Source organism: Pectinophora gossypiella, chromosome 7 (genome assembly GCF_024362695.1).
Source record: "Pectinophora gossypiella chromosome 7, ilPecGoss1.1, whole genome shotgun sequence".
NCBI classification, from domain to species: Eukaryota; Metazoa; Arthropoda; class Insecta; order Lepidoptera; family Gelechiidae; genus Pectinophora; species Pectinophora gossypiella.
Window position 1 is genome coordinate 7,460,430 of NC_065410.1, and position 13,434 is coordinate 7,473,863.

The following is a 13,434-nucleotide window of genomic DNA, read 5'->3' on the forward strand; positions in this document are numbered from 1 at the left end:
CGTGCTTATGACAGAAACCTTTCAGCAAAATGCCTGGTCGGGTGAAGCTATGAATCGTTTTGGTTCACTGATTCGCAGGTGAACCGAACACTTCGATACGGTTCTGAAATGTTCTCTCTAATAGGGCTGTCAACGCCCTCGGTGGCACTTTGCATAATTGAAAAACTGTCAGCATTTTTTTTATTTGAGTCTACGAAAGAATTGTTATGGAACCTTTGCTTAGGGTAGTTATACATTTATTTTTATTTATTTGGTAGATTGCGATAGTGATAGATCGGTGTGAAGAATGTCGCAAAATGTAGTGCCGCCATTATTTGTTATTATAAGAATTATAAAAAAACCCGTCCCTGCTTTCGATGTTACGTAAAACTCGCGACTCTGGCTGAAAAACTAGAATAAAATCTAAAAAAAAAAATATTCTATATTTGTATAACTTTTCGACAAACAAAGCAATGTAATAGTATGATCTTGGTATAAATATAATGTATGTGTCTTCTAAATGTGTTCATAGGTGTAAATGTTAGTGACAATAATTTCATTAAGCAATCGAGACCTTATAAAACACGCCTAGTCACAGTCCCAGTATGGGTGTGCCCTTATCGTATTCCTGAATTAGTATAATTTCATTTCAGCTAGTGCAAAGTTGTGTAGCTCTCGACAACTTCAACCATTCACTAGCAGTACGATTTGACGCAGGTATATAATTATTTAGCTCTCAGCTAAAATATGTCATATGTTGATCAACGGAGATTTTTATTTATAAGATTTGTTTTACTATGTGATATTGGTGTAAAGAAAGCACTGCTTCCAGTACAAACGAAACATGAAATCTATAGAAAGTGCCTACAGCTGCTACTACCGGAGTACATAAACTTTATATCATCATCTCCCTAACATTATCCCGTTTTTCAAAGGTCCACTTACCTAACCTGAGGATTTGACAGGTCCGATTTTACAGAAGCAACTGCCTGTTTGACCTTCCAACCCGCGAAGGGAAATCCAACCTAGGTTAAGCCACGTACCTCCAAATATGCATTTCTCGGGAATGTGGGTTTTCTCACGATGTTTGCCTTCACCGCTGAGTACGTGATAATCATTTATGACTAAAGAATGAATTCCAAAACAAATTAGGCTTAGGCTGGATTTGAATGGACACGTTATAATCTCGTTATTATTATATTAAAACTGTATAACCCATTCGTAATACGACTTTACGAAGCAAACGCCTAGTGTATCTCGTATCGCAAGTATGTTGTGTCGGATATTCACCGCGAGCGTCGGTCTACAACTAACTACGTAATTAAGCGTCTTGCTAACTTTGTGGATGGTATCGAATTATTGCATATTAAATTAGTTATGTTATTTTTTTAAATGTCACATACTTTGATTATATCAATAATACTTAATTGATTACGACGAAGGAAAACATCGTGAGGAAATCCACATTACCGAAAAATGCATTTTCGGACGTATGTGACCTAACCTGTATTGGGCTGGTTTTCCCTTCGCGGGTTGGAAGGTAAGACAAGCAATCGCTTCTGTAAAAAACTGGAGCTGTCAAATCTACAGGTTAGATAAGCGGACCCTGTGAGAAACAGGATAATGCTAGGGGGATCATTGATTGATAACGATTGCTAAAAATAAGCTAAACCGCTTGTCAGTCTTGTGTAGAGTGTGCTTGACTTTATGTCCTGATCTGTATACAATAAACTGTAAAAGAAGTAAATAAACTTGAAGCTACACTCAATATTCGCTAGAAAAAATATGATGATCTGTGGAGGGTCAAATTGACAGCCAGTCCACCGTCACTTAAGCCTTAGACAATTCCAAGATGGTGATGGATGGGTATGGCACAAAACAGTCTAAATTTCCTATTATTGTTTCCAATAATGCATTGAACAAACTACGAACTTATGTAAATAACATCACGAAAAGTGGTTTGTTGTGCTTGTTGTTCAGTAAAACTGAAAAATAACAGGCTATTGTATCAAAAGCTTTGTTTGCTTTTGTAAAAAATAATAAACAAGAGAGTGATCAATCAACAAAATGGGCGCTTTGTTTTCTGACTAGCAACCCTGAACAAATGGCCGTGTAATATGATGTTTCCTCGGAGAATTCAGATGTCGATAGCCGCTCTGGACGGTAGCAAGGATGGCGTTCCACTTTAATTGTATTCAATTATTCAATTTTCGTATTTAATAGTGTGATGTATCGTAAAACCGACACAGCGATTGTGTTCCACAAAAAATATTTTAGCAATATATTTGCTAATACGTCAGTTCGCAAAATCAGCCAAGAACATAGTAACAATTCGTACCATGCAGAGGTAGCAAACGATTGTTTATTTGAAAACTGTCTAAAGATTTACAGAAAAGCATTTTATTATAGTAGCTGGGCATCCCTAAATCAGTGAGCGTGAAAAATAATATGTTTTAGCACAGAGAGCGCTCGACCGAGGACATAGCCGCATGGTTGCTGCTTGTGACGTTATCCAATATATTGTTGTTGGGTCACCCTTATCGCAATGTTATATTGGTTTTAATAGTAAATAACGGAAATATAAAAGGAGGAACCGGCTGAATAAAAGTTTTGAAATCTTTCTGATACAGATACCTAGAAAGTGAGAAAAATACGTTTAGAGAATATGTTTGAGTTAACATACTTTTCCCATTGAAATAATCAATATTATGAATGTTACGCTAGCTGAATAATTATCGTTTAACAAAACAAAAGTTGAATGTCATTTATTAGTGATGTGCCGTTCTCGGGAATGTGAACTTTGTGAATGTTCCCAGCTTTAAAGGTGCAAAACTTATGTAAGATGAACTTTATTACATTTAGACAGGTAAGACCAGAAAGTCCTTACTATTAAAGATTTTTTCACAACCGAAACATTTCCTGGAACGACTCATCACTGATAAAAAAGGCCATACAGCTTTAATAATAAAATAAAAAACATAATTTACAGGAAGCGAATTTGTATTACGAACAATAATGAGAATAAAAATTGTACATCTGTGTGTCTATCAAATCATACCGAATCGATGAATTGTTGGAATATGATTGAGTTAACCAGACTGTCTGTGACGTCATCCATATATCGTTGTTGAAGTGTCCTAATAGCACTGTTGTTATGGGGTCTGCACTGTCATACGCAGATAACGGACACAGATAGGTATCAGTTTCATCGCAACAGGATGTGCGGTTCTTAGAAGCTAACCGAAGAGGAAATACGTAACTAAAATACCTAGGAAATGGGAAATTGAAGATTGTGTTCAGAATGGCTTGGAAATGCAATAACAGGTCTGCAAATTATAGCAAAGTAGCTCCCCTTGGGAATAAATATAAAAAAAAAAATGAAAAACAAAGAAGAAAGAAAAACATTTTTAACCTATTACATTGGACGCCACATTAACTAACTCAAATTTACATAAGAACACAAACAGAGAAAATCAATTAAAATATATTAATACTTAAAATACACATTGTGGAGGCGTCCAAAATAAAAAAAGGATCTCCCTCAGCATAATAGGTCAATAGACGGGTTTGCGACTATGCCTGGGAAGACAAACAAATGAACGCGTTTTACGCGATAGGTCTCGTAAAATACCAACGCCGTGGAACGTGCTTAGCACGGGCCGCACATTATAAAAAAATCAAATAAAGCACATTATAAAATCAAGTAAAACCCTCTAGTGTAAAGTGCTGACAGATAGGCATTTATTACAAGCGTAGCAAAAGCCTGTAGAAAACCCACTGATTCTGAAAGAGGATTTTGTACGGAATCCACTTTGGAATCAACCGTTTGACTATTGACGGATGAGGTACGGATTTATCCCTTCTCAGCTTCTCACTAGGAAAGACTTTGATTGGATGAAAAGATTTACTTAAGTGGTATGTTAGGGAAAAGTTGTTGCTCTTCTTTTCTTAAAATCATTTGATTAGGTGGAAATTCATTCTTAAGTAGTAACCACAAAGTTGAGGGCATTTCTACGGGAAGGGCCGATTGAGTGATTCCAGTGAAAAAAGTACCTGTAGCATCTAATTACGTACTTGGAAAAAATACTCACGTATTTATAGAACTCTTGGCTTGGTGGAGAGTAGTTTAGAAGCCCGTAAAGATTTATAAAAGCATCAAAAAAAAATCCCGAAGTTTGAAAACGGGCAGAATTTGGCTTAAAATGACGTGAAGCCATTCCAGAATTGACTCGTTATTGCTACATAACTTTTAAAATACTAGTTTCCAGAGCATAATTTTAACGTTCACAGAACAAGGGATAGTTAATAAAGCTAAATACGTAATTGTGTTTATTGTGAACCCTTTAGTTTTAGTACAATGTCATATTTTAATTTTGAAGCCAGCATGTGTCTCAATTCGGTGAAATTAAGTTTTGTCAGCTTACATCACTAACTACGCGCAGTACTATCATCACTACCCGGTTCCCGTGAAGAGCCAGGTGCGCCCGAGTGCCCGAGATGTGTGGATGGGCGGACTGCTGCATAGAGGAGAGTTTTTCGAAGGGTCGAAATCGTTCGTTTTTTTTGGGGTAGTGTCAATTCTAAAATCGGTGGAAGATATTAATTTTGTTTATGAAGTATTTCATAATATTTGTGCTAAATTAATAAAGTATTTAGGTGATATCTGACTGTATGGAATGAATACTGGAATGGCCCTTTTGTGTAGGTCTCATAATTTGCACACCTTAAATCAGTTCAAGGATCAGAGGATCAGCTGTGCTAAATGAGCTGATAGTGGCTTCACTCGCTGAATTAAAACCACTGCTTTTAAGCCGTAAGGATGCGTCTAAGGAATTAACAGATAGTGAAGATACAGACGATCTATCTACAGTTCGGTCCTCATCATCGAAGTCAAAGAAATTGTCCAGGGTCGATAAATTAGAACAGAACTTTAGTGAGATGAAGGACATGCTTTCCAACATCTTAAAGAGGCTCGATAATACTTCAGACGATGAATGTCGTTCGCACGAAGGATGTCTTGAGGAGGATACAACGAAATCATTCACCTGGAAAGCTCCGGATCTATTACCTGAAGAAGATGTAAGTAGAAGATTTTGATTTCGCTTCCATGACTAAGGAACAAGATCCTTGAGGGAATCAAGTGCTTGAGGTTGGGTGAACTAGCATAAAAGCAGATTCGTTATTCGTCTTTCACGCCTTTTGAGTTAACCCTTGCTTAAAGAAGTTTAACTCGTCAAACACCACAGCTGATTTTTTGATAAAGCAGGAAACCGGTTTCTGGACGACTTTACACGGCTTGTTATTGCAACGAGAATACTATGAAGGAACTTTGAACCAAACATCCTACTCTGAAACAGGATCTTAAGGATGCATTTTTGGGATCAAACTCAGGTTTTAAAAATATATCGGATGATGTCCTACAATATGTATGCGGTCGCAAGGTAGAAGCTATTGAGCAGAGAAGAAATGCTATCTTGCCACAAGATGAATACCATGCTACATTAAAATAGATATAAAGTTATAAAGACAGGTCACAGAAAATTCTTGACAATAGTACATCAATACAGAAAACTTCAGTTTACTTGCCTACCTTTCGGCCTATCGACTGCACCGCTCACATTTGCAAGGGTATCAATTGCATCGCTGCACGGCTAAGGGAAAAGGGGATAAGAGTGATAGTTTACCTCGACAATTTTCTCTTAGCCAATCAACAGAAAGACCAGTTAGAGGAAGACACCTTATACGTGGTAAATTATCTGGAGAAGCTTGGATGGAAAATAAACAAAAATAAATCTCTGAGCCCACCAACCCATTGTCTAGACTACTTGGGGATAATGTGGGACGCAGAGAAAAATAGAACCTTTTTACCGGACAGCAGAATAGACAACTTAACAAGTATCCTTATGGAAGTATTAAAATCAGGAACCTGGAATTGGGTCACAGGAAAAAGTCTTGTAGGGAAATTGAGCTTTGCATCTTTCACGGTCCCCCTAGGAAGATTACATATCAGACATCTTCAACGTGCAGCCAATTGTCTTCCTCAACACCAGAAAACACGGAAATTTCTAATACCGACAAAAGCTCTACAGGAATGTTCTTGGTGGTTGGAACACCTTCACAAAGGACGAACAATTTTCAAATATCAGGACACAGTATTCATCACAACAGATGCTTCAGACAACGGATGGGGTGCTCATGTCAACGAGTCTCTAATCAGCGGAGTTTGGGAGAAGAGCCAAACCTTGTGGCATATAAATCGCAAAGAGCTGTATGCAGTATACCGAGCATTTCAGATGACGTTACCGCAACTACGAAAACGACGAATCATTATTCAGTCCGACAACAAAACGGTTGTGTCCTAGTGTCCTATATAAGGAATCAGGGGGGAACAAGTTCCAGTCTCTTAACAGACCTAGTAGTAAAACTTCTGGAACTTGCTCAAAGGAACAGAATATAAATTTTTGCTTATTACATTCTGGGTGTTTTTAACGAGATTGCCGATAGCCTCTAGCGGCAGAAATATCTAGCGGACTGGCATCTGTCGGATCGAGTGACGAACTTTCTATTCAAAAAGTGGGGAATTCTTCAGATAGATCTTTTCGCAACTTCTCATTCGAAAATAGTTCCGATTTATGTGGCCTGAGATGTGAGGGACAAAGGTGCTATTTTCATAGATGCATTCAGCAAAACATGGGACTTCGACCTAGCTTGGGTATTTCCTCCACCAGCGTTGATACCTCTACTAGACGAACGCAAGGGAGATTAACGCTTGGAACTACGCATGTCAAAGGGAAGTGAGGAAGGCATAATGTCACATGGTCAAGCCTAGGCAAGACATGAAATATATCATTTTCTTCCCTTCGTGGGGAAAAGTTTCCTATTTTTTACGATATTCATTTGTTTCATTCACCTTTCATACACATATCCGTCCTCACGCAATCCAATCCACACCTTTTTCGGTCGTCTCCTACCCCCTATGTCCATCATGCACATTCATACTCACCACATACCATCTAATATGACTTCCATTCCTCGTCATCAGATGTCCATACCACATCATTATTGGTCATTCATTGCATAATTTCTATAATAACTAGCAACATCTCTAAGTTCGCTGGCTTATTTCTCAATTCCGTGATTCATTTTCTCAATTCGCTGAGCCGCTTCTCAAATCGGTGTTTCATTTTCTCAATTCGGTGGTTGTCCAATTCGGTGATTAACTTTTCTCATAAACCACTTCACCAAATCTGGTCCCAATTGCATCATTAGATTCAAGATGAAATATAGTTCAATATTTGTTATTAAAATATTCATAAAAGCCTAATTTCAATTTCGGCACCGAATTGAGAAAAAATAGACCCTTCCGTAGAAATGCCCTTGACATAATTCCATCTATTTTTTGGCAATTTCGTTTATAAGTTGTGTCCATCTCGTAAGAGATCACAGGTTTAAAATTATAATGTGCAAATGCACATTATAATTTGTCTTTTGCATAAATATGCAAAGACAAATCGGAGCGAAAAGCTGGAACAACCTACCGAAGTCTGTTTTTTTTATAAAGATTTAAAGTAATCTTGGTTTCAAATCATTAGTCTAATTCCTGTAGATACCATCTAATTTTAGGACGGGTAATCGACAGGCATAAAATTTATGAAACACGTCAATTTTAGGCAGAAATTAAACAAAAAAACCCTCTCGAAATATTATATTGGCCAATAACCCGACATAATTAAGTTGACAACAAACGTCAAACGGGTTGCATATCAGCAAGATATACCTACATTCGCCCGGTTTATTCACTCATTTTAAAGTTAACAATTGTCAATCATCTGTCCCTTTCGTTTTCGGCGGATAAGAAAATGACGGGTAAGTATAAATTAAAATTAGAAGGGTCTGCAGGAATCGGGGCCTTTTCTTAGGTAAGCATATCCAGTGAGATTGTGGTTATTAGCTACCCATATATACATACACTTACGCTCGTAATCACTAATGGGTTGAGCAGAGCCACATGTAATCAAAGACAACGTAAAAAAAGAGGTTTTTTGCATGAAGAGTCCAGGGGGTGGTAAATGAAATAATGATAATATTAATACTGACCTCGTTTTAAAACACAGAGTAGAAGTAGGACCAGAACCCGCCATGACCAATGGGACTGCACCATCGCCCCCCTCCAACTCTATTCCACCATCACTTTCAAACACACAACACTCACACCTACTCTGCTTATCACAATATACTTAACTCCATATTAGTATATCACTATGGTTTCGGCTAGATTATTGTCATATCCCGACAGGCACTGTGAACAAAGAGAAAATATTTTATTAGTCACATGATATCAAAAGAATTCTGTTAAGTTTTGTTTTCAAATTTAAACTTTATTTTATTTTTTTATTGTTCTAAAACTAGCACTACCTATCTCTGTCTTGCACCTGTCGTAAGAGAAAGACTGCACTATTTTTACAGATGTCAAAGAATAGTCAAGTGACACCGAATATATAAATCTATTACTATAAATAACACTTTTACACAGCGCTAATGAGATAACATCACAGAACACATCTTAGCACCACGCGTGAATCCCCAAAAGGGTAGGCAGAGGGGTAAGTGCATCCTCTTCGCTAGCTATACCTCGATCACATTTATATAATAATACGTAAATTAATACGTGAATAATGTGGTTGACTGTATATGAACTTATGTGAAAAATATCCTACACCTATTGTTAACATATCTATATAATTGTTTATTAACCCATGAAAATAAATAAATATACATATAAAGTTATGCTGTGTTTGTTTTTATTTTGAGAAGTATGTCAGGATCGAAGCAAATGGAATTCCATAGTTTCTGCTTACCCCAGTGTAAAATAGGCTTGAGTTTATGTATGTACGTATGTTTTGGTTGTTACGTATTATGCTGTTTGTTTGATTAACATCAATATCTTTCGTTTCAATATCAACGTCTTTTTGTATCCATGTTTTATATCTTTTGTATCGTAAACTGTAGGTAGCTAAAAGACCATCGTTTATCATAATGATTAGCAGCAGCATTTCTTCATTGTTAATAAACGAGCAGGTTATATAAAACAATTTGTCGTCCGCGCGTGACATCAATCTTGACAAAATAAAGGCTTGTAGACCCTTTCCGACGACCTAACATTTTATTCAATGAACCTTCGATATATCTCTACCAGATGTAACATCAACATAGGCCCTTCGTTGATAAAATATCAACCTATATTCTTCGAATGTATTTTGTAATATTTTCTTTCTTAATGTACTTATTTATTTAGCCGTGGTAGCCCAGTTGGTTGAACGCTTGCCTCTCACTTTGAGGTCGCAGGTTCGAATCCAGCACATGCCTAAACCAGTGATTTTCGAATTCATGTTTGGATCATTAATAAATCAATCATGACTTTACGAAGTAAACGCCTAGTGTATCTCGTATCGCAAGTATTCTGTATCGGATTACTCACCGCGAGCGTCTGTCTACAACTAACTAATTTAAGCGTCTTGCTAAGTTTGTGGATGGTATCGAATTATTGCATATAAATTATGTTATTTTTTAACATGTCACATACCTTAATTATAGCAATGATACTTAATTGATAACGACGAAGGAAAACATCGTGAGGAAACCCACATTCCCGAGAAATGCGTTTTCGGACATATGTGACCTAACCTGTATTGGGCTGGTTTTATCTTCGCGAGTTGGAAGGTCAGACAAGCAGTCGCTTCTGTAACAAACCGGACCTGTCAAATCTTCAGGTTAAGTAAGCGGATGGGATAATGCTATCACTAGCATCTCCAGGTGTGAATGTATTTATCAAAAGATTTTGTTGTCGAAAGAAAACTAGAATATTTATACGACGAACAAATCAAAGTAAATTTTGTTTCCTTAAACGTTTTGTACAATAATATTTTTCTCAAGATTATAAGTAGTAGTTTTTCGTCACAAACCATGATTGTAACGATAGGAAAAAAACGGAAATATCCGTAACAAACTACACGTGGCATCTGGGTGTGACGAGCCGTGACGTTACTGTAACAACACGTTGAAAACGACGTATGTTGATAGAGTATTGTGTGATATGTTCGAAAATAAGAGTAATATACCGAACCTTTGCTCTGTAGTAAATAAAATTGAAATGAATTTTTTTTTGCCGCTACGAGCGCTGAGCTTAGCCCCTGGCGTAGCATGTAGCTGCGTAGCATTTTGCTACGAATATCTTTTGGAACTTGTGATCATTGACGGACTTATTATAAATAGGGTATATTCTACCATTTGCAGAATTTTGATTACCAACCGTAGCGTGAGTGTAAAATATAGATAGACACAAACATTACGAAACTTCAACACAAGAATCGCTATTGTATATTTATAGTAAAGCGTGCGGTGTAAGGCATTCAGGGGCATATGCCTCGTAATGGAGAAGCGTGATGGAGAAATGATACGCTCTGATAAAATTGAAATAAAAACAAAAGCTTAGTGTTAATACAAAACATCATCAAGACAATTAAAACTCAAATGATTTAATAAAACAAAAGATCGCCTTCAGAACAAATTTCGTAAGAAAACCACAAGCAAATAGTTTAAAACAAAAAGGGCGCTATTGAAAATTTTAATAAAACATTCTGTTTTTCGGCTCATCCATCAAACAAGGTCGTGGGTTGCGCAGTGATGAATGGGAACAACTTAGCCTAGTCCGTAACAAAACATTTCTTTTATAACAATAAATCAACCCTTTCAAATCAGACAACCCTTCCTGATACCATCTGTCAAATTTTGTACCATTAGCCCTGCGGTGATTCTAGTCTCGCATTCCTTTAACTTTTTTTGTAGTTTCCTACAATACATAGACAAAGTGGTTTCTCTTGTTTCTCTAGCAGTATTTACACGGTGACCTAAAATGGGTTTGACGAAACGCAATAGTTCAAATATAAATCTCAGTAGTTTATAAAATTCTACAAAATGGTCCAATACAATATTTCATCAGCCGAATTATCATAAATTGTTCGGCTATTCATATCCCCGTTTTAACCGAACGCGACCATAATGTCAATGAAACACAATTAAATTGAACAACGACGACAAATAATAATTAATGTTGTGGTATTATGGGAATTGATTGCTGTTTTGTCACTACAAGGTTTTATTAATAAGTAGGTATATTAAATAGGTAGACTTAATAAGTGAGATTGGACCGTCTGTTGTTTAATATTTGTATTTATTCTTACTTGAAAAATCAAATCTATGTATTATTTATTTACCTACTACACACACAACTTGTGTGACACAAGCAATATTCTAAGTAAAAATACTTATTTTTTAATTCATTGTTACAGTAGAACGTCTTATGTGCTTATCATAATTTGTTCTACAATTATTATATACGTGTTAAACAATTATTTCATACCAGAGTAAACAGTTAAGCTGAACAGTTAGAATTTCTGTTTTGATCTTCTTTCAGCGCTAATCCTTGTTGTCTTATTCGATGAAGATTTTTCTCTACCTTACCCCGGACACTGTACTATAGAATAAGGAATAATACTATGTATAGAACGGCAACTCTCCGCTCCCCACCAACGTCTGAGCTAGGTTTACCTTCCCCCCACCCCTCGAACATAGTTTAGACTTAAACCGTATGGCGTCAGACGTTACACACACAGATGCGCATATACAACACCGTCAATGTGAAGTGAATGTGTGAGACAACGTCTTTTGTATGAATTGTCCGGCGTGTGACTGTACAAAAATCTCATTCTTACCGTATAATTTTTAAGTTCAAATACTCTCTAGCAACCGCTATCCGTTTAAAACTAAAAGACAAACATATACGACTAAAGTAAGAATCAAAGGGGGTGAGGTCGGCATCCGATACGAATTGGTGTGGGGCGGATAGTTACTGGCCTTCAGCGCTCCCCATTTGTCCGGCCAAGTAGTTAGTGCCCTCTGCGGCAAATCTACAATAAGTCACGTCAAAAAAGAGAAAGAAAAAAGGAGATTTACTGTTCTATACAAAGTACTTACATAACATAATATTATTATTGTCTCTTCTTCATTAGACACCAAAGATAAGTATAACAGTCACAAAACAAATCAAACTGCGAAGCAATTTTAAGTAATTTTAGTTCGATAGGTACGGTCACGAGCATTAATATGTACACTTTGGTACCATGTCACATTAACTTTTGTGACAAATTGAACTGTAAGTCTTACTAAATGTCAAATATGTTAGTGCGACAGAGTCCTAAAGTGGGTTCATTATATTGCTCATGACTGTACACTGTCATTATTTTGGCACACGAATAAATCAAAACCGAAACTTCCCACACATCAAACAAAAGGCAGGTCACGTAATTATTCATGCCTTAAAACATTTAGCACACCGAAATAGAACATAAACATGCGGTTCGGAATATCCACATCAAGTCGCGCCCATTTCATTGTCAGACATTGTACCCTCGGAATAATTACTACGTTCTGTGGGACCCGGCAAATATTCGCGGCACTCCGCGTAGTTACGACCACTTGTGACCAGTGGTTATTATGTGGGGAAATTGTTGGGATACTTACGGAAGAAAAATTAATTTCAAATGGCTTCGCAAATGACGCAAAACAACTCTATAACATTTATAAAATAATAAATTCCATCTTATGTACATTAAATACACTGGCCTGATCGAAAAAGAGGTAAATTTTGTGTATTATAAGTTATTAAGAAATCTGATAAAATTGTTGACAAAACGTTTTTTTTTCTCCAACTGAACTAGCAAGTAGTTAATGCCATCTACGGCAATTCTACAATAAGTAGATAATAATATACTTAAAAGTTTATTATAAAAGACACATACACAAAAACAAGATAATAGCATCATATCAAATTTCCACAAAACAATAAAGAACCTACAAAAACAATTAAGTCACGTCACAAAAAGAAAGAAAACATTACATTTTTACATTTGTTTTTTCTGTATAGACATAGTTCACAAAAAAGAAGTGTAGTACCTACTTAGTTTTGCAAGCCAATGTACATTAACTATCCCGAAATACCAACGTATCTAATGTCAACGCCACAATTCTACAAATAGGTATGTATAAGTAACTCCGTTGTAGTCCCTGTAACAGACAGACTTATTGCCAACAAAACAGTCGAATGCAGAGTTTAGCCATTACTCCGTGTCGAAGACTCCATGAGAACTATTTGCTACTCTGTATCCTAACTAAGTTACTGGTCAGTAAATCTTAGTCAAGATGTTGCAAATTGTTTGGAGACTATTATTATTTAAATATCCTAAGCGAGACATGATGAACTATTCTGATGCGCTACTTGTTTTGTGATCACTGTGACCCTATGTGTCACCGGCTTGCTTCTCAAATAGGGAGCGCTGCTGGTACTGGACTTGCACCAGAAATGGTCCTTGAAGATTAAGAGTGAATAAAAAAAAACTA

General features: G+C 36.5%; 1 protein-coding gene across 1 annotated transcript in view; it reads right to left on the minus strand.

Annotated features, from left to right (window-relative positions):
* LOC126368062 (uncharacterized) overlaps positions 1 to 13,434 on the minus strand; it is a 57,813-nt gene that overhangs the window by 18,888 nt on the left and 25,491 nt on the right. The window contains exon 2 of the mRNA XM_050011937.1: positions 8,077 to 8,278. Within this exon, the coding sequence (XP_049867894.1) occupies positions 8,077 to 8,140 (64 nt within the window). The 5' untranslated portion in view covers positions 8,141 to 8,278. The remainder of the gene's footprint in view (positions 1 to 8,076; positions 8,279 to 13,434) is intronic.